The sequence below is a fragment of the Chelon labrosus genome (genome assembly GCF_963514085.1).
Source record: "Chelon labrosus genome assembly, chromosome: 2".
NCBI lineage: Eukaryota > Metazoa > Chordata > Actinopteri > Mugiliformes > Mugilidae > Chelon > Chelon labrosus.
In genome coordinates, this window is record NC_140338.1 from 20385516 (window position 1) to 20404751 (window position 19236).

At 38.6% G+C, this 19236-nt stretch overlaps 1 protein-coding gene across 1 annotated transcript in view; it reads right to left on the minus strand.

The window, feature by feature from the left end:
• cabp4 (calcium binding protein 4) overlaps positions 1 to 19236 on the minus strand; it is a 33173-nt gene that overhangs the window by 6592 nt on the left and 7345 nt on the right. Inside the window, exons 4-5 of the mRNA XM_084554760.1 lie at positions 17863 to 17893; positions 17344 to 17487 (exon numbers count right to left, since the gene is read on the minus strand). Coding sequence (XP_084410886.1) covers positions 17344 to 17487; positions 17863 to 17893 — 175 coding nt within the window. The remainder of the gene's footprint in view (positions 1 to 17343; positions 17488 to 17862; positions 17894 to 19236) is intronic.

A 19236-nucleotide genomic window follows, 5' to 3' on the forward strand; every position in this document is an offset into this window, starting at 1 on the left:
GTTTGGGTTAAAGGAGCACCATCACCAGATTAATTTAATAAAAAAAAAAATAAAACTGAGCTGCAAAATGTCACCATCACTGGTTGATGTTCTTATACACCGAATGTACCTGTTTAGTGTGATACATTTTGTATATTATCTTGTAAGTAGCAAACTACTCTCGTAGAACTACTAAATATATCCAAGCAGGTTCATGTTTGACGGCTCTCATGATTATTTTGCCCCCAGCGTTGCCCCTATTTCCTTGTGGACTTCCCTGGGTGGTATGCCCTTGAAGCTGAGGTAAGAGATGATTTCACGGGTTAGACATCGGCTGTCTCGGGCAGCGATAGTTAGCTGATTTCAAGTACCACAAAAGTTATTAACTTAAAATAGTCATACAAAACACTGAACTGCACATGCACTTACACCAATCAGGCATAACATTATGACCAACTTCCTAATATCGTGTAGGTCTCCCTTGTGCCTCCAAAACAGTTGTGACCCATTAGAGAATGGATATGGGCCTTCTGAGGGTGTCCTGTGGGGGCCTTTGGGTCCTATGGGTTGAGGGGAGGGGCCTCTGTGGATCATCCCACAGATACTTGATCAGTTTGGGATCTAGTGAATTTGGAGGCCAGGTCAACACCTTGTGCTGTTCTTCATGTCTTTTAAGTTGTTCCTAAACTATTTTTGTGTGTGTGCCTGTGTCAGGCTGCATCCTGCTGGGGATGGCTGCTGCCATCAAGGAGTGTCATTGCTATGGGGTGGGGGTGCCTGGTCTAGTCTTTCTCAGGCCTTAAACATATCAATCACCCCTTGTATAATGGCACCTGTATGCGCCTCCAAAATTAAACTACATCTTCAGCCCCCTCACCCACCTCATTCTGAGGTCAGAATTGGGATCAGTGTCATACAGTTTCAGTTGACCTTGCCTGCCAATTTTTGTTCATGGTGTATATTTTTAAAAGCCAGTGCAAGACTATGAATACCTTTCACAACCTTTTTCTTTCACCTAACAGAAAAAGTAAAGGTAAAACCTCCTGTATTCCTAGCCATTACAGACCTAATGCCAAGCTTGTTCATTAACTCTGAGGATGTCAGTTCATGGATGCCATATCCGCGCTTCCTGCATCCCACTTTGTTTTGTTTGATCCCTATGGTAATTATCAAAACAGACGGATAGTACTGACTCATGTTATTAGTTGGACAGAAGACAGACTTATTTGATAGTGTAGTCCAGTAGGCTCAGTCTGTTTTCATTATCTGGGCTTTGGTGGGAGTGAAGGGCTACTTCAGTAAAGCCATGTGGTCATTTAAATGGTTCAAAATTTAATCAGGGCTTTGAGTCTTGGGATTGTGAGTCAAACCTCAGCAAACTCTGCGTAGATGGAAAGTATTCTAAATGGGGGGAAAATGGGGAAACATAAGACGAATGGCTGAAACTAGTTAATTCTTAAATAAAAGACCACTCCTTGTAATTAATCCTGTGATATTTGAGTTGGCAAAGGATTTTCATTTTTGCCTCTAGGTAAAATGTATTTTTTAGCTGACTGTCTTTACCCTTCTGGAGCAGCAGTCTTGGGGGAATCTCGACACCGCCTTGAAGAATTTCTGTGCCTAACTGGGTCAGTCTATAATCACACAGAGTTTTGCCTAAAGTCTGAGGCGATTATTGTTACTTTTTAATTGATAGCTGTTATTGGAAAAAGACGTCACTATTCCAATATAGCTCCATAGGGATTATGCTTCATATAACAAGCAAGTAAAGCCTGTAATACCTTATTGATCAAACCAGTGCATCATTGAACTTTTGGACAATCCATTTCTATGACACAGATAAAATATAGAAACGTTAGTTGTATAGTTACTATCATAATTTTTTTGTTGATTATTTTCATACAAATAATTTTTATTATTTATTTAATTCTCCCCTCCGGTACTATTAAACCATAAAAGAAAGAGTGGATGCAACAAGGTCATTAATAAAGTGCCAGTCAAACCTCATATGAAGGCAAATGAATTGGAAATAGTGATGGAAATGTTACATTTATTTTGTTTCCTGCAGATGGTCTTATACAGGTGAACGGAAACAATTTAAGGATCCTTCAAATTGATTGCTTTCAGCTCAAGTGATTGCTTTCAGGGAAAAATTGTGACAGGCCCAGAAACAACCGCTTGAGGCTCAATATTTCATTTTCATGTACAAATGTTCATAGATGCTATGTCAGTTGCTGCAACTGTACACATGGGACAGAGACACTTATGGGACTTCTTTGTGAGGTTAATGCAGACATAAGTCTCTCAGCCCTGGGCTGTGGTTGACTAGGGCTTGCCTAGGACATTTCTCGACTTGGAAGACTAAGTGGCAGCCATGATAAGAGCCAAAGAAAGGTGCTTTAGTGCTTACTTTCTTATCTCCTTTAGCATAGGACTTGGCATATGCTCAGTTTGCTTTAGTTATGTCCTAACTAAGTCCTAACTTTGAGCATTCATTTAATAAATACAGTATTTCTTTGGTCACAGATACTGAAACTTTTGATATCTTTCACCAGGCAGTTCGTGTTTATATGTATAGCTCTTATGAAACAAAGCAGCAAAGCGCAAAGGACAAAGTATTGAAGGGGTTTTCTTTGCGCCTTGGTTCTTATTCTGAAACTGGAAGCGTTTGTTGCAATCACACTCTGTTCAGGATCAAATCAGCCAAACTGAGACTGGTTAGACAGAGTAGTTTCAGCCTGCTTGCAATTGCTCCCTGGTGCAGTTCGTTTGCACTGATAATATGTTACCCACGGAGCGATTATTAACCCCTGTTATTAACCCCTATTATTAATTTTATAACCAAGCAGTTTATCTAGGTCGATGTATTCCTCCAGAGTGTGTCTTTCCTTTGGAGATAATCAACAGGAGCAGTGCACTCTCAGGGTGCTTACACTCGCTGCTGATGCTGCATTTTCAGTGCAATTATTTCCTTATTGAAAATTTCCTGAAATCCAGTTTTCCAGAAAAATTATGACCAATCACAAAACAGTTCGTACGAGCCCAGTGTCGTGGGTGTGTTAGAACTTGCTTTATCTCAGTTTTCTCGTGAACACGAACCTAACCAATGTTAAATGCAGCACGGTAGCAGTATTGTATCAATCACTCTCCGAATTTGAACAATTTGATATGTGTGAAAGCAGCCTAAGATGATTTTCTTTTCCTTTCATCTTAGGCACTTTGTACCATGGCTGACCCTCGCTGCCACACCACATTGTGTATCCTAGACATAAAATGCATTTCCTTCCATTTATTGAACACATCCTCGCTTCTGAGGATCCCTTCCTGTTGTCGTTCTAGAAATCTAATGTGGAAACCATTTACACCTGGGACACCAGGTGAATCTAATTAACTCGCTGGTAGGACAGGAAACCAGCTGCACCCTGTTCCCTGAGGATTACAGCTGATAAACACAGCCTAACTGTATACAGTGTGATGTATCTGCTTTGTTACACTGTGCACTCAAAGGCCAGTATTTCGCTCATTATCTGTTATTTTCCTGAGGGTACAACACTAAGTTGTGCTCGTATGTGCAAATGAACCCTGTTTTTAAGGCAACTTTCAAAGTCTTTGATACAGAAACTATTAAAATCAACCATGTGCTGAACATTAGAGACCTGGTGAAAGGTCTGCTTTTGCCAGTTATTAAGATTAAAAAGTTGTTTAGAAAAAAAGAACATGTATTACCTAGAAGACTTGCAGTGTTTCGTTCTGTTTGCCATTCAAGACTTTTTTCATGCTCATGCTTGTGGCATAATACTATGGCAAGACCTTAAACAACACAACTTTAGAAACACTTGATAATACATAGGGACTTTCTTCAGTGGAAATCTGGGCCGATCCTACAAGGCTATATACACTTTTCTAGAAAGTAAAAAAAAAAATGTTTAGATATTGTTTTTTTTTTTTTATTAATGAAATGAAGAAAAACAGGTGGCATGGACATACGTCAAAATACCCTTTTTCTCACAGTTTTGGTGTCTGTGTTTGTTTGACAGCAGCTGGCAGACTGAGCTCTGGTTCTGGATACCAACGGGGCAACAAGAGACTGGAGTGCTGGAGCTTATTGTCCAAGTCTTGGGCAATTTTAAAGCAGTGTTATTGGACAGCAAGGACCACAACAGCAGCATTTAAATGGACTGAAGAGACATTTGCAGGTAAATTTATGCTCTTTAATGTGCTGCAGCTTACGATTTATTCATGCTTCTGGCAGTCCACTTTTCCCAGTGAATGTTTGTTTGGTCACCGGTGCTGCAGGCCAAGGTGCAGGTGAGATAAGACGAAGACATTTGCAGGAACGTGGGCTGTTGTTCAGAGTCTGTGAGTGTTCAGAGTCTCTTGTGTGTAGTAGGTTGTGGTTTAGCAGTTAGCAGTTAGACACTTCTTTTATTGTGCTATGATGGCAAGTCCTATTTTACTAGAATAGATAGAAAAAGGGCTGCTCATATTGGTCCATTTTTTCCACAAAAATCACTTTAACTCTTGGTAATATTCCGAATACCTGCACTGACCTGATGAAGGTACTTTGAAGATATACCAAGTCAATGCAGAGAGGCTCTAGCCGGCCAGCTGGTTTGAATCCAGAACCTTCATGCTGTGATGCAGACTTCTGCAAAAGCTTGCACCCACTTAGAGCTTAACATTAATGGAAATCTGGATGGTTTCGTTTTATAGGTCTATACGTGCAGAAATCAACTCTGTTTTCCTCAAAAACAACTGATGAAGACTTGTATGTCCAAAAATAAGACAAAAAGTCAGTGTATTAGTCCAAACACTCAGCAGTGTTTTCAGGTAAACACTACAACACAAATTGCTAAGTTTGACCAGCCATTGAAGTCCTAGTGGGAGGGAATAAAATAAGGAAAAGGCAGAAGCAAGGGAAGGATTTATGCAGTTAAGTGCCACTTGTATAGCTAACAAATCCAATATTGCTGTTTCTTCATTATAAAGGCATAGAACACTGCTCGAATGGATCAAAGGATCAAATAGCAGTTCTGATGGATTTGGGGTAAGCCACTGGTATAACTGACATTACATGCAATATTAAATATTATTCTTATTATAGTATATATATAGTAGCGTAATCATCTATATAATAATAAATCCTTAATTAGCTCCACGTGTACTGCATGTCCACTGAAGGTTGGTTTAAGGTCTTGGCAGAAACTCTGCTCACATTTGCAGACCTCGCTCTGAAACTATGTAGGGGTAACAAGAACTCTCAAAAATTTAGAATTCAGCTGGTGTGCTGATTCCCCTTAAACTTTAATCCCTAACCACACAGACATGTACTTGAATAGTCAGAAAAGAAAGCAGAAACAAACACTACATTCTTGAGGGGAAACAAGGTCTAAGCGCACACTACATGCAGACTCACACACTCCTGCACCTGCAGTGTGAGAGCAATTAATCAGTCTGCTAAAGCATCTTGAATGTCCCCAACTCCGAAGAGAAACATCAGTTCCTCAAGGACTCATAGAAGAGAACACAAGCACATTGGTTGGTGCAACATGCGTAGACCCATTATTCACACATTCACACCTGCTCACTTCAGAAAGACCCATCAATCACACACACACACACACACACACACCAATACACGTGAACCAGGCTAACAGTGGACTGTCATTCTTCATTGGCTAACAGGGGACTTGGGTTTCTGGGCATTTTTAATCAAAAACAATTACATAGAAAATTTACTTTAAAGGCCTTTTACCACATTATTACTTAAAATGTGCTTTTTAATTTTTTTTGAAGAAAAAGCAAAGAGGGTACTTGCATCTTTGAGCGATCTCTACCTATCAAGCAGGGGACCTCCCACTGCTACAGTGACACTATCTGCAGCCATTGTTTCACCTAATGAGTGCCTGTTTACTGCCAAGCCTTTGATTCTTTCAAATGATAATTTAACTTTAATGTTATCAACATTTAAACCTTTCTCTGTGATACAAATATTAAATAATCATGGCCACTGGAATTCTGAGAATAAAAAATGTTTATCTTCAAATTAGGAGTAACTTCGCTGCATGCACTAATTTCAAATGCTGCAGTATTAGCAGCAAAATTGACTTTTATCTGGGATTCATAATAATTAAAAATAAATCTCAAAGTTACTAAACATAAGTGTGCAGTTCATCTGGGGTGTTTTAACCACTGGTGCAGAGTAGTAATGTTCCCAAATCTGTGTACAAAATGTGCCAGAACACATCAGGCAAGATAAGCCATAAGATATTGATGTGGAATAGGCAGTCATTTTGAGTTACGCTGAGCCAAGTTAGATCTGTCTTTGCATATAGTAATCACTCTTTCCTGCATTAGAACATGTTTCCAACCTGATCTGATCTGTCCTCCTATGGAATCAATTACAACCTCTGTCAGAGCTAGTACAACAAGAGGCACAACCGTAAAGAGGACATGTCACCGTTCAAAAAACTAAACAAGAGGGAAAAGAAAAACAACCAGGATGAAGTTACAAATAAAATGGGCAGGCGTAAGATAATTTATTTATATTTTTAATCACTCTGATCACTTTTATTAGACATTCAAAGCTGTCTAATCCAAATTTTAAAAAAAACTGCTGCTGAGATTTTACAAGCCCTGGATTCCAATTTATAATAATAATTCACACATATAGTAATTTGCACATAAAGGGCTGCAACATTTGCTCATACACATTACCAAAAAAAGGACATGAGTCCACTGTTGGCTGGCAAATTATGACACAAGTTCCCTCTTGGATAGCACACAGCGACAGTCACATTCCAGCATGGGTGAAAAGAAGAAATAAGCAAGATTATTTAAAACTTAACTCAATATCTCAACTAAATAATTCAAGAATTAAACATGATTAGTTAATATGTTCTTTGTTTTTGTTTTTGAATACAGCATGATGGCTCTATTAAAGCGTAATTAAAATGAAAAGCTACCCAGAGGGCAACGGAGTACCTGAAAATCTAAAAATGGGGAAAGAAAAGAAAAACAACTAGGAAGAAATAATAAAATGGTTTATAGCCAGATCTTCTATACTTATAGAAGACTATTTGTTGTACTATTTGTTCATTTACATTAGAGCAAAAGGTCCACACTTAAATAGTGTGTAACGACACAAGTCCACTGTTGGCTGGCAAATAATGACACAAGTTCCCTCTTGGATAGCATGGAGCGATACACTCCAAAATGGATGAATAACAGAAAAAAGCAAAATGAATGGTAGTTTTTTGTTTGTTTTGTTAGTTTTTTTCCAGCGTAATAGTCTCTTGAGAGATGATTTAATATGTTTTTTGTAACAAAACACAAAGACTTCCTGACCAGTTTCAAGTTTGAGTTGTTTTAAATGAAGGGCAACCCATGAGGCAGCAGAGAATTTTTAAAACTTAGAAGAAAAAAGTTTCACATGATCTGTGTTTTTTTTGTGTGTGCATTGAAGTAACATCCTGTAGGGTTAAGGGGGGTTAGGTTGGGAAAGAAAATGCTGCAGAGGGACGGGGGAATAAAATGTATAAAATATGTTTGTTTGGCTCCTTTTGATGAACCAATGCTGGTTAAAAAGCGTAGGAAAAGAATATATTAAAAGTTATAAACATAATAAAAACAACATCAAAATAATAAAAAAAGGTAATGACAATTAGTAATAAAATAGACAAACATATTAATGGTTCTAAGACACAAGGGTGTTGTGGTGAGCTTCTAATAAAATTCCATGGTAGGGGATCCCCTCTGAAAGCTGATGCCTGGAAATTGGGGTGACTAAAAAGATAATTCCTCTCTGTGGGTTTAACATAAATAAATAAATGTTACGGAAATTCTTTTATCAAGAGTCACAGAGTCACTGGAGTTTCGTTTAAAAGTTTTACTTGCAGCAAGGAGTTGACACATGCACTACAGCAAGTACAGAGTCAACCGGCAATAATAAGATTACATACACTTTTGTCTAATAGGTGGTCCTGACCTAGTGATGGTTACAGAGAGACAGCCTTGCTAAATTTGTCATAATAAACAGAGCCATAATAAAAGTAGACCTGGCACATCGGTGCCCCACCTGTGGGAAGAAGACGGAAGCAAACATTTTTTTTTGCGACCGTTTAAACTTGGTATTTTTCCAATAAATAAATAAATAAGGAAACTCATATGGTGAGGCAAAGTCAAAATCAGCATGCACAATACAAATATTTTTATTAAAATATTAATAAAATCACATCAAATCAACATGCATTTAAAATAAAACACACTAAAACAATACTCATGTTGTCCCAACTCCCCTAAAATGGTTAGGAGGAACAGGCGTTGCCATTGCAGACCACGTAAAGTGGCAGCCAAATGGAGCTCTCTACTTGGAGATGGTCCGATGGCTGCAGCTCTTTGAATCCCTCCTTGTCAAGGACGACCATGTAGTTCTCTGGAGTCTCTGTCTGTGTAAGTCCATACTCCTGGTGGTCTCCCTACTCCTCTGGTCGTGCATGCGGAGGTTAGGTTGATGGTTAGGTCCCCGTCCTCTCCATGGAGGACAAAGGAGTGCACTATTTTGAAGACTGATTTTCGGGGTCCCATACTTAGAAGTTTTGGTGGGAAATTTTTCTAGCAGATTGATATGTATACATAGGGAAATACAAATATGTGCAAATATTTGACCCCTCTAGACTTGTTTCTTGGGCCCTAAGACATCAAGCAAAGCCTTCTGGATCTCCAAGTTCTGGTGGCCATCGGGCACCTTTGACACTGTGATCTTGGTGGCTTTGTTGAGAGCGCTGACCCACTCCACAAGGTCCTGCTGATCACTGGCCTGCAGGAAGAACTTCCTCATCCCGGCATTGATAACAAAGCAGAACTCTGCTTTATGCCTCAGCTTAGTGACATCGCTGACCTTAGAAATGTAAGTGAGCTTAAGGGAGCCAACACACAATTTTGGCAAAGGCAGTGATGTCCTTTTCGATGTTGTACTTCTCCATGGCATCCTGCTGCATTTCATCAGACATATTTGTGTTCTTGATCACTGCCTTCTTGTCAGACATGATGGCTTTCTGGCGTCTTTCAGCAAAGTCTTAATATTGGAATGGGGTTAGGCAGAAAATAAAATAAAATAACTAAACTTTACTGTTATGATTCAAACAAAGGGAAAAACAGGTAAAAGGTCCCATGAAGGCCGGTCCTGGCTTTGAAATTATGCGGTTGACATTGTTTGCTCTTATCCACAAGGAGAGAAAAAAGGCAAAGTCCACATTCAGCCTGTCCGCTATTGAGGTGACCCTTTTGGCTACAATTTTTCCACTCAGAGATGTTCTCCTTGATCCATTTCAGGACAGCTGGTTCTGCATACAGGTTATCAAGGTTAGGGGGTAAGGAACTGAACCCGTCTCCCTTGTGGTCCCTGTCTGGTTCGAGGTAGTGGCAAAGCAGCTGGTTGTGTAACAAACGTATACCACCAATTAACATTAGCCCTCCATTCATGACATGGATGCTGTAATCAAACAGAGAGTACATAGCATACCTTTATCTTTTGCTCGTTTCTCCTCTTCTTTTTGTCCTAAATTGGGCACCTGATGGCTTTGACCTTTTTCTGTCCATCTCTGTTTATTTGGCACTCGATTCTACGGACACCTTTCATCAACCTGATAACGGATTCCATAGATTAACAGGTTATTCGCTGTACCTTTTACAGATGCTTCTGTCAATGCTTAAACGGATAATTCCGTGGATTTACAGGTTCCATTTAGTTGAATTGTTCATAGTCATCTTTTTTCTTCTAAGTTTTAAAAATTCTTTGCTGCCTCATGGGTTGCCCTTCATTTGAAACAGTCTCACACTTGAAACTGGTCAGGAAGTCTTTGAGTTTTGTTACAAAAAACATATTAAATCATCTCTCAAGAGACTATTAAGCTGGAAAAAAAACTAACAAACAAAAAACTATCATTCATTTAGTTTTTTTCTGTTATTCATCCATTTTGGAGTGTAAGTATCGCTCCATGCTATCCAAGAGGGAACTTGTGTCATTATTCGCCAGTCAACAGTGGACTTGTGTCGTTCCACACTATTTAAGTGTGGACCTTTTGCTCTAATGCACATAAACAAATAAAATTGATTTGTATAAGTATAGAAGATCTGGCTATAAACCATTTTATTATTTTTTCCTAGTTGTTTTTCTTTTCTTTTCCCATTTTTAGATTTTCAGGTACTCTGTTGCCCTCTGGGTAGCCCTTTATTTTAATTCCGCTTTAATAGAGCCATCATGCTGTATTTAGGACAAAAACAAAAAACAAAGAACATAATAACTAATCATGCTTAATTCTTGAATTATTTAGTTGAGATATTGAGTTATGTTTTAAATAATCTTGCTTATTTCTTCTTTTCACCCATGCTGGAGTGTGACTGTCGCTCTGTGCTATCCAAGAGGGAACTTGTGTCATAATTCGCCAGCCAACAGTGGATTCATGTCCTTTTTTTTTTTGGTAATGTGTATGAGCAAATATTGCAGCCCTGTATGTGCAAATTACTATATGTGTGAATTATTTATGCTATAAAACTAAAGAAAGTCCCAGAAATATGTACTGTTCAACAAATTCAACTCTTTCTCCGAGCAAAATGACATAGGTCGCCTATGCAATGGTGGAACACTCATACTCCTCCATGTATACTTTAGGACAGAAAACCATGTATTGCTGATTATTGTGTTTCCTGCTCTGCTTCTCCTGAGGGGAATAAACATTTGCCTAAAATAGAGAGGACTATATTTGTTTGAAGTTTCTGAACTTGTTGAAATTGTTCTGAATTTGGATTGCTTTCAGCAGGATATTCAGTTGGTGAGTTGTTGATTGACCGTCTGGGGGTGGGGGGTGGGGTGTAAAGACTAGAGTGGAGTGGTGGGGGGGTGGAGGGCCAGCAGGGGGTCCAGAGCTGAATCTGTTGCTTGGCTTTGATGTTGAAGCCGGTGATCAACTTCATGTCCCTCCACACATCCCGGGAGTTGTTCTGTTGGAGTTTGGCCTCCAGCTTCCTCCTATAGTCGTCCTTACATTCCCTCAGCTTGACCTTGAGTTGCCACTGTATCCTCTTCAACTTGTCCTCATCTCCAGATCTAAAGGCCTGCTCCTTCTTGTTCAGCAGACCCTTCATCTGGCTGGTGATCCAAGGCTTGTTGTTAGGATAACAGCGGACAGTCCTTGTAGGGATTGCTGTATAAGTTGATATAGTCCATGATACAGTAAGTACTGCCTTGGAAGACCAGTATGTTATAAGTTTATTAGAGATGATATATAGGACAAATCAGATGGAGGCTAGATTAACCCCAAGACTTGCACTGATGAAAAACTGCAAGATTATGTTTTACCACCATAAGATATTGGATTTGCTGCTGTTTCTTACTATCCATCTCCATTTTTGTCATGGGTATAAATACACTAACCTTTAGTTAATTTTTTTTTTCTGATCACGATAGACTGTATCACACAATACTGGGCACATATGATGAAGAAAATCTGAAATGAAACAATTAGGACAACAATATACTGATGGGGCTTATTTTAAGACAGAAAGGGCCACGTAGCCACACAAATTCCAGTAGACCATAAGCATCTTACTGTTGTCCAAAATATTAACCTCAAAACACAGGTCACACTTATTGATGAAATTAAACTCATATATTAGTGTTGCAATTGCTTCTGAAATATTGTCAGTAAAACAAGAAACACAAAATATTTAATCCTAAATCCTGGACTTGTATAGTTTAACTTGTATGGAAATGGGCTGCTAAAACGGACCTCTGAAGGAGTCACACAAAGCTTCTTTCAGGATCAGCACAAATTCTGAAACTTCATCTATTCACTGAGTTTGGTTAACTAGAGTTGTATTGTGTGCCACTGAGATACAAGTGTATAGTTCATTTAAAGTGTTTCACCTCACACTTCAAAAGTGTGGAGTGAACCACTGCAGTTAAAAAGTTTGCTTAGAACTGAGATCACGCTTCTCTGGTGCAATTTTTTTTCACGAAATGTTTATTGCACTGATGAACTTTAACAAAACAAAAAAACATAAGATGACTGAGGAAACTTGTAATGCTGCAACGAGGGCAAAACACACTTAACTATGCACCTCACACTGTTTGTCATCGTGTGGCTTAAATCCAAAATACTTCCACACTGCTGAATGACAACCTTTTATGGGCATGAGTTTGGTTCGGGTGGGTGGATGACTCTCACCACTACCACCTGGGTTTTCGTTGCCATCCATTTAACCCTCCTTATCGCAGACTTTCCTCCGCTCTATCTCTCACTTACTCTTTCCAAACACTCAATTTTTTGCAAACCTTTCTGTGTTAAATCAAATCATTTTCATTTCACGTGAGTTGTGTCTCAGTCTGAATTGGAAATGTCATCTTGGCTATGAGTAGCTAGCAGCCCTGAAGCCCAAGGTAGAGAGGCCCAATGGTTACCATCCCCCACGATGCAGACAGTGAAGGACTGATAGCTTCATTACCACAAATTCACACTCTCTCTCTGCTTGATGTCACTCACTTTCAGACAGCACTCACTACAATTCAACCTTAAAAGTTTGGATCTGTGAGGACCTTAGATGCTGTGTCACTTCACTGTTTCTATGTAGAGGTTCCTGTAGACCCATAAAAAATATGCAACTCTTCCTAAAAAAAAAAAAAAAAAAAGTACAATTACATTGCTTACTACAACATATATATGGTTTATATGAAACATACGAAGAGAATAAAGAATCTACATGCTTAGGAATGTATAGCTGCATACATTAAAGCACTCACCACAATTCAACATTAAAAGTTGGGATCTGTGCTGTGTCATTTCGTTGTTTCAATGTAGAGGTTTTTTTTCTAGCTAGGTAATTATATGAAACATACGAAGAGGATAAATGATCTATTCCCTTATTCCCGAAACATCCATCAAAATTACATTCACATTACTAGTTTAAGAGACAAATTTCTTCAAACAGTGTGACCTAAGTTTTCAGGTTAATATTAAGACATAAGTAATATGCTCATGGTGGCCATGCAGGCCTTCGTGTCTTGAATCATTAATGTTTATTCCAATTGTCCACATCAGCCACAGAATATTTTATACTAGAGCATTTTATTCGTCTGATTAAGTGTTTCAGTTCAGTCTCTAAATGTCTTTTTCTGTACTATGGGAGTGTAAATGTCGCTCCTCACCATCTAACAGGGGACACGTGTCCTTTAGTTCTATCAAACAGGGGAATTAGGGCATTTCAATGTGTACAATGTCCAACTCCACTTTTAAACTGTGCATAAGCCCAGAGCAAAGAAAGATACAACGTCCAAAGGTGTTGCATTTAGTCTCTTAATTAATCATAGGAGTGTTTTGGGCGTTACATGAACTAAAACAGTCATAGTGTTATCTCCCATTCCCCTTACAAGCTCGGTGCACTGGTACTTTAATATTTGGGACAGGTTTGTGATCATTGGTCGACCCTCTGCCTCCTTCATCTCCCAGTACTCTATCTTATCAACAACTGCATCTGACAGCATACAGTATAGGCTACAGAAGCATCCAGTTTTGCTGAGGGACAGGTTTGTGATTGTTGGTGGTATAAAATAGGGCTGTCTATGTCTTTTTCTGTACTATGGGAGTGTGAATGTCACTTCTCACCATCTAACAGGGGACACGTGTCGTTTAGTGCAAAACTTCCAAAATGCAACAAAGACTCCTGTGAACCTTCTGTGAGATAGCGAATATATACCATCCTGGCCAACTATCTGGACAGTGACTGGTCCTTTGGATGAAGCACAAATTGCTAACTAATACCTGGTACTGTGAAGCAAATCTTATAACAAACTTCCTCCCAAATTTGGGTTTTATGTTGGATTACACTGGTGAGGACCATAGTTGTACTGGGTCATTTATATTGGTTGAGGAAAATTTCTTTCCTTGCTTAGTAATTATCATTATCAGTAATTATCAACTTTTGTCTGTATACACTATAAATATGGACATGTAATTCATCAATTTCTCTCAGAGCCAACACAAAGAGCTTTGTGTGTCAAACAATGTTTTGAACTTTATCCTATACAACTAAAGAAAGTCCCAGAAATATGTAATGATCAACAAATTGACATAGGTCTCCCATGCAATAGTGGAACACTCATACTCCTGCATGTATACTTCAGGACAGAAAACCATGTATTGTTGATTATTGTGTTTCCTGCTCTGTATCTCCTGAGGGAAATAAACATTTCCCTAAAATAGCAAAAAATATTTAATTTCCTAAATCCTGTACTTCCAGTATTTGGGAAATATTTTGTGTTTCCAGCGATGGGTCACAACACTCTATTCCCATCCAAATATAACATTTTAAAAGCAATTGTAACACTAATTTAAAAGTTTAATTTCATCAAAGAGTAGGATCTAAATTTCCAGGTCAATATTGGGATATGAGTAATATGCTTTTGGTCTACTGAAGTTCGTGTGGCCATGCAAGCTTGTGTGAAATTTTTTGCAAACCTTTCTGTGTTAAATCAATCATTTTCATTTCACGTGAGTTGTGTCTCAGTCTGAGTTGGAAATGTCGTCTTGGCTATGAGTAGCTAGCAGCCCTGAAGCCCTTGGTAGAAAGGCCCAATGGTTACCATCCCCCACAATGCAGACACTGAAGGACTGATAACCTCATTACCACAGATTCACACTCTCTCCCTGCTTGATGTCACTCACTTTTAGACAGCAGCACTCACTACAATTCAACCTTAAAAGTTCAGATCTGTGAAGACCTTGGATGCTGTGTCACTTCACTGTTTCCCATAAAAAATATGCAACTCCTCCTAAAAAATTAAGTAAAATTACATTGCTTACTACAACATATGTATGGTTTATATGAAACATACAAAGAGAATAAAGAATCTACATGCTTAGGAATGTATAGCTGCATACATTAAAGCACTCACCACGATTCAGCATTAAAAGTTGGGATCTGTGCTGTGTCACTTCACCGTTTCGATGTAGAGTTTTCTTTTCTATCTCGGTAATTATATGAAACATACGAAGAGGATAAATAATCTATTCCCCTATTCTCAAAACAACCGTCAAAATAACATTCACATTACTAGTTCATTCATTCATTTTCTATACCCGATTATTCCTGTTAATGGTCACGGGGGTCTGCTGGAGCCTATCCCAGCTGTCATCGGGCGAGAGGCAGGGGTACACCCTGGACAGGTCGCCAGTCCATCACAGGTCTGACATTACTAGTTTAAGAGACAAATTTGTTCAAACAGTGTGACCTAAGTTTTCAGGTTAATATTAAGATGTAAATAATATGCTCATGGTGGCCATGCAGGCCTTTCTGTCTTGAAACATTAATGTCTTTGTGTTTTGTTACAAAAAACACATTAAATCATCCCACAAAACAAACAAAAAACTACCATTCATTTTGCTTTTTTCTGTTATTCATCCATTTTGGAGTGTAAGTATCGCTCTATGCTATCCAAGAGGGAACTTGTGTCATTATTCGGAAGCCAAGAGTGGACTTGTGTTGTTCCACACTATTTAAATGTGGACCTTTTGCTGTAATGCAAATGAAAAAATAAAATAGATTTCTATAAGTATAGAAGATCTGGCTATAAACCATTTTATTTTTTTTTTATTTTCTTTGCCCATTTTTAGATTTTCAGGTCCTTATCACTCTGTTGCCCTTTGAGTAGCCCTTCATTTTAATTCCGCTTTAATAGAGCCATCATGCTGTATTTAAAACAAAAACAAAGAACATATTAACTAATCATGTTTAATTCTTATTTAATTATTTAGTTGAGATATTGAGTTAAGTTTTAAATATTCTCGCTTATTTCTTCTTTTCACCCATGCTGGAGTATGACTGTCGCTCTGTGCTATCCAAGAGGGAACTTGTGTCATAATTCGCCAGCCAACAGTGGACCTTTTTTGTTTTTGGTAATGTGTATGAGCAAATATTGTATCCCTGTATGTGCAAATTACTATATCTGTGAATTATTATTATAAACTGGAATCCAGGGCTTGTAAAATCTCAGCAGCAGTTTTTTGAGATTTGGATTAGACAGCTTTGAATGTCTAATAAAAGTGATCAGAGTGAATAAAAATATAAATAATCTTACCCATTTTATTTGTAACTTCATCCTGGTTGTTTTTCTTTTCCTTCTCGTTTAATTTTTAAATACTTATTAATTAAATATTGGGTGTTATTTTATTTTGTATACTATTTTGTATACTATAATACTTAATTATTATATAATACAAATTATTTTGCTGCCTTGTGGGTAGCATTTTGTTTAAGACAGTCATAAGCTTGAAACTGATTAGGAAATGCACATTAAGCTTTAGTTTCACACAAGTATCATAAATTAAATTTAGTTTCTTTTATTTATCCATGCTGGAGTGTGCCTTTTGCTCTATGCTATCCAAGAACGAACTTGTGTCATTATTCGTCAGCTATCAGTGGACTTGTGTCGATCCATGCTATATAAGTGTGGACGTTTTTCCGTAATGTACAACAACAAACAAATTATATTCCTTTAGGTAAAGACTGAGCATACACGTTGAAAACTGACATCCAGGCCTTGTGAAAACTGGTTTGGTGAGTATTTTGAAATGGTCTACGGTCTAGTCAAAATCTGATATTAAGTCAGACTCTAAATAAGGTATTACTGCTTACTTAAAACCGAAAAGAGGTTAATTCGTCTGACCATTTTATTTCCAATTTACTTAATCTCCTGCTTCCTGGGCAGTCCTTTATTTTAATAGTGTCAAGCTCGAAACTTATCTACTTGATATCTTCTAAAGCTGAACCTTTATATTTTGTTTCAAATGCATGATGAATTGTGTTTCAATAGAGTGGTTTCTTCACTACGTAGTTTGATGAATAGCCCTACTACTATCTGAATGACTGGCTGGGGCTGCAAGCCATTCAGACAATGGAGGAGTGTTAAGAAACGACGCGTGTGAATGACGTGTGAAAATCCATGCTCCAGTCAGCAGAGGCACCGCTGAGTATGGGGTTTAACACTCACATACCTGCAAGTCCCCACTTTGCTTAATATTAAAAAATTTCACGAGAGCGTCTTAGACATGATTTTAGCTTGATTTAAGGCATAACAAACAGGGGACTTAAAAAATGTGCCCTGTTCAACTGTAAGTCCCCTGTTTGTTGGTGTGTAACGACGCCGATGTCCACTGTTACGCTGGTTGACAAGTGCACACACACACACACACACACACACTTTAACCCAAGAGGAAGACATGAAAAGAGACACACACACACACACACACACACACACACACACACACACACACCCATATATATGTGACCACCAGGCATAGAAATACTTACATTTCATCTTGATTTGTTGTATGATTTCGATGAGCTCCATCTCTGTAGGCATGTAGCCCATGGTCCTCATGCAGTCTGCAATGTCTTTATAATGTATGAAGCCATCCGCATCGTAGTCAAATTCCTTAAAGGCCACCTGCAGCTCTGACAGAAACACAGGGAGAAATATCCCTGACCATTACAAACCGTGAAGCAGGGTGACATATTTCTCCCAAAAGTCACACACACAAATATTCAGTCTGTGCAGATTCAACTTACCTGAATCTTAGTTGTTGACCCTAGCTAAACAGATCTACAGCCAAGGCTCAAGGCTGCAACGTTGTGGTGTATTAATTGATTCTGTTGCTCTGAGTCATTGGCAAGCAACATCTCAAGGCAACCCAAGGAACCTTCAGTCTCTTACATAAATCATGAAGATGAGCAAGCTTAACGAGAGCAAAAATCAATTCGACTTATAACGCTCTGCATTGACTAGTAGTCTGTCATGTGCTCGTAATTACACCATCAATGACATCTTACCATCTAACTCCTCTGGCATCAGCTCTCTCTCCTGAGCAGCATGGAAAAGAAAGACCATAGGCAGCATCAGAAGACAGGACGTAAAATCAGGGTGCCTTTTAAATCGGTTAATTCTCCTGAGAAATATCCCGATGATAATCTGTTTTTGACTACCAAATTAGAATAACATGCATATCATGTCAACACTGCCGCATGCTGACAGTAAACTCTAATGGGATTTCACCCAGCGACATGTGTTTCTAATTTGCAAAAGGACACAATACCACACAGTCCTACGCATACACACACACACACACACACAGGCATGTTTCTGTCACTTCAGAGGACATTACATTTACTTAGATTCATTTCCCAGAGACTTACCCTAACCATAACTAGTCTAGTCCTTGGCTTACCCCAGCCTGAACTTGCTTTTATTCGCTTTAACCAGATATTCATTACAAAATGAGGACTTCCACAGTGGGATTGTGAGAACAGAGATCTGCATCCTCACAATATGAGTAGTACTCGTGCACATATACATACACACTCAAGACACACATGCACACTCATGCATCTTGAGGGAGACACAGCAATAAGCTCAGTCTGTGCATACAAATACACACCCACGCACATCCACATGACAGTGAGTTGCACAAACCTTGCAGTGTCGCAGAGAATTCATGGAAGCGAAGACACAGATGCGTACAATTTATACACTTGCCCACATAGGCACAAGACATATAATTTGCATATAGCTGTGTGTGTAAAACATTCAGTATTCTCAGCCCTGTTTTGACATTTTCTCAGGGAGATCCCACCCTCTCTTTCTCTCTCTCTTTCTCTTCATTGTTTATGGATTTTTTGGGAGTGAGACAAAACTAGGAACAAGGTAACAAAATCTTCTCAATGTGAGTAAGCATAATAGATAAAATTTATGTGCGTTAAGGGCTTAAAATAGCAAAATGGTAGTATGTCTGGCTACAGATATAGTCTATTTTAACAGGATGGGCTTTGAAGTTTGGGAGCTTTTTGTAGAGCCGTCATACACATACATATGTTGGTCTTAAATGTGCTGATGGCACTTATGACATGCCTCAGTCCTTGAAACAATGCTCTAATTAGCATATATGTAAACATGACCTGATTAGCATTCACATATTTAAAGCTTGGATAAGTAAAGATCACACTGAAACGAACTGAATAATTTTTATTAAAATCAACCGTACCCACAGTATCTTGACTCAACATCTTGCTAACAATGTGCAACTCTTCTACAGAAACATCATCTGCAGGGGAGGCGGGAAACATGGTCATTGTAGTAGAGAGCAACTGAGCCTGACATATGCAGATATTGCTTAGCACAAAGAGACCACAAGCCTGTGGATATAGGCT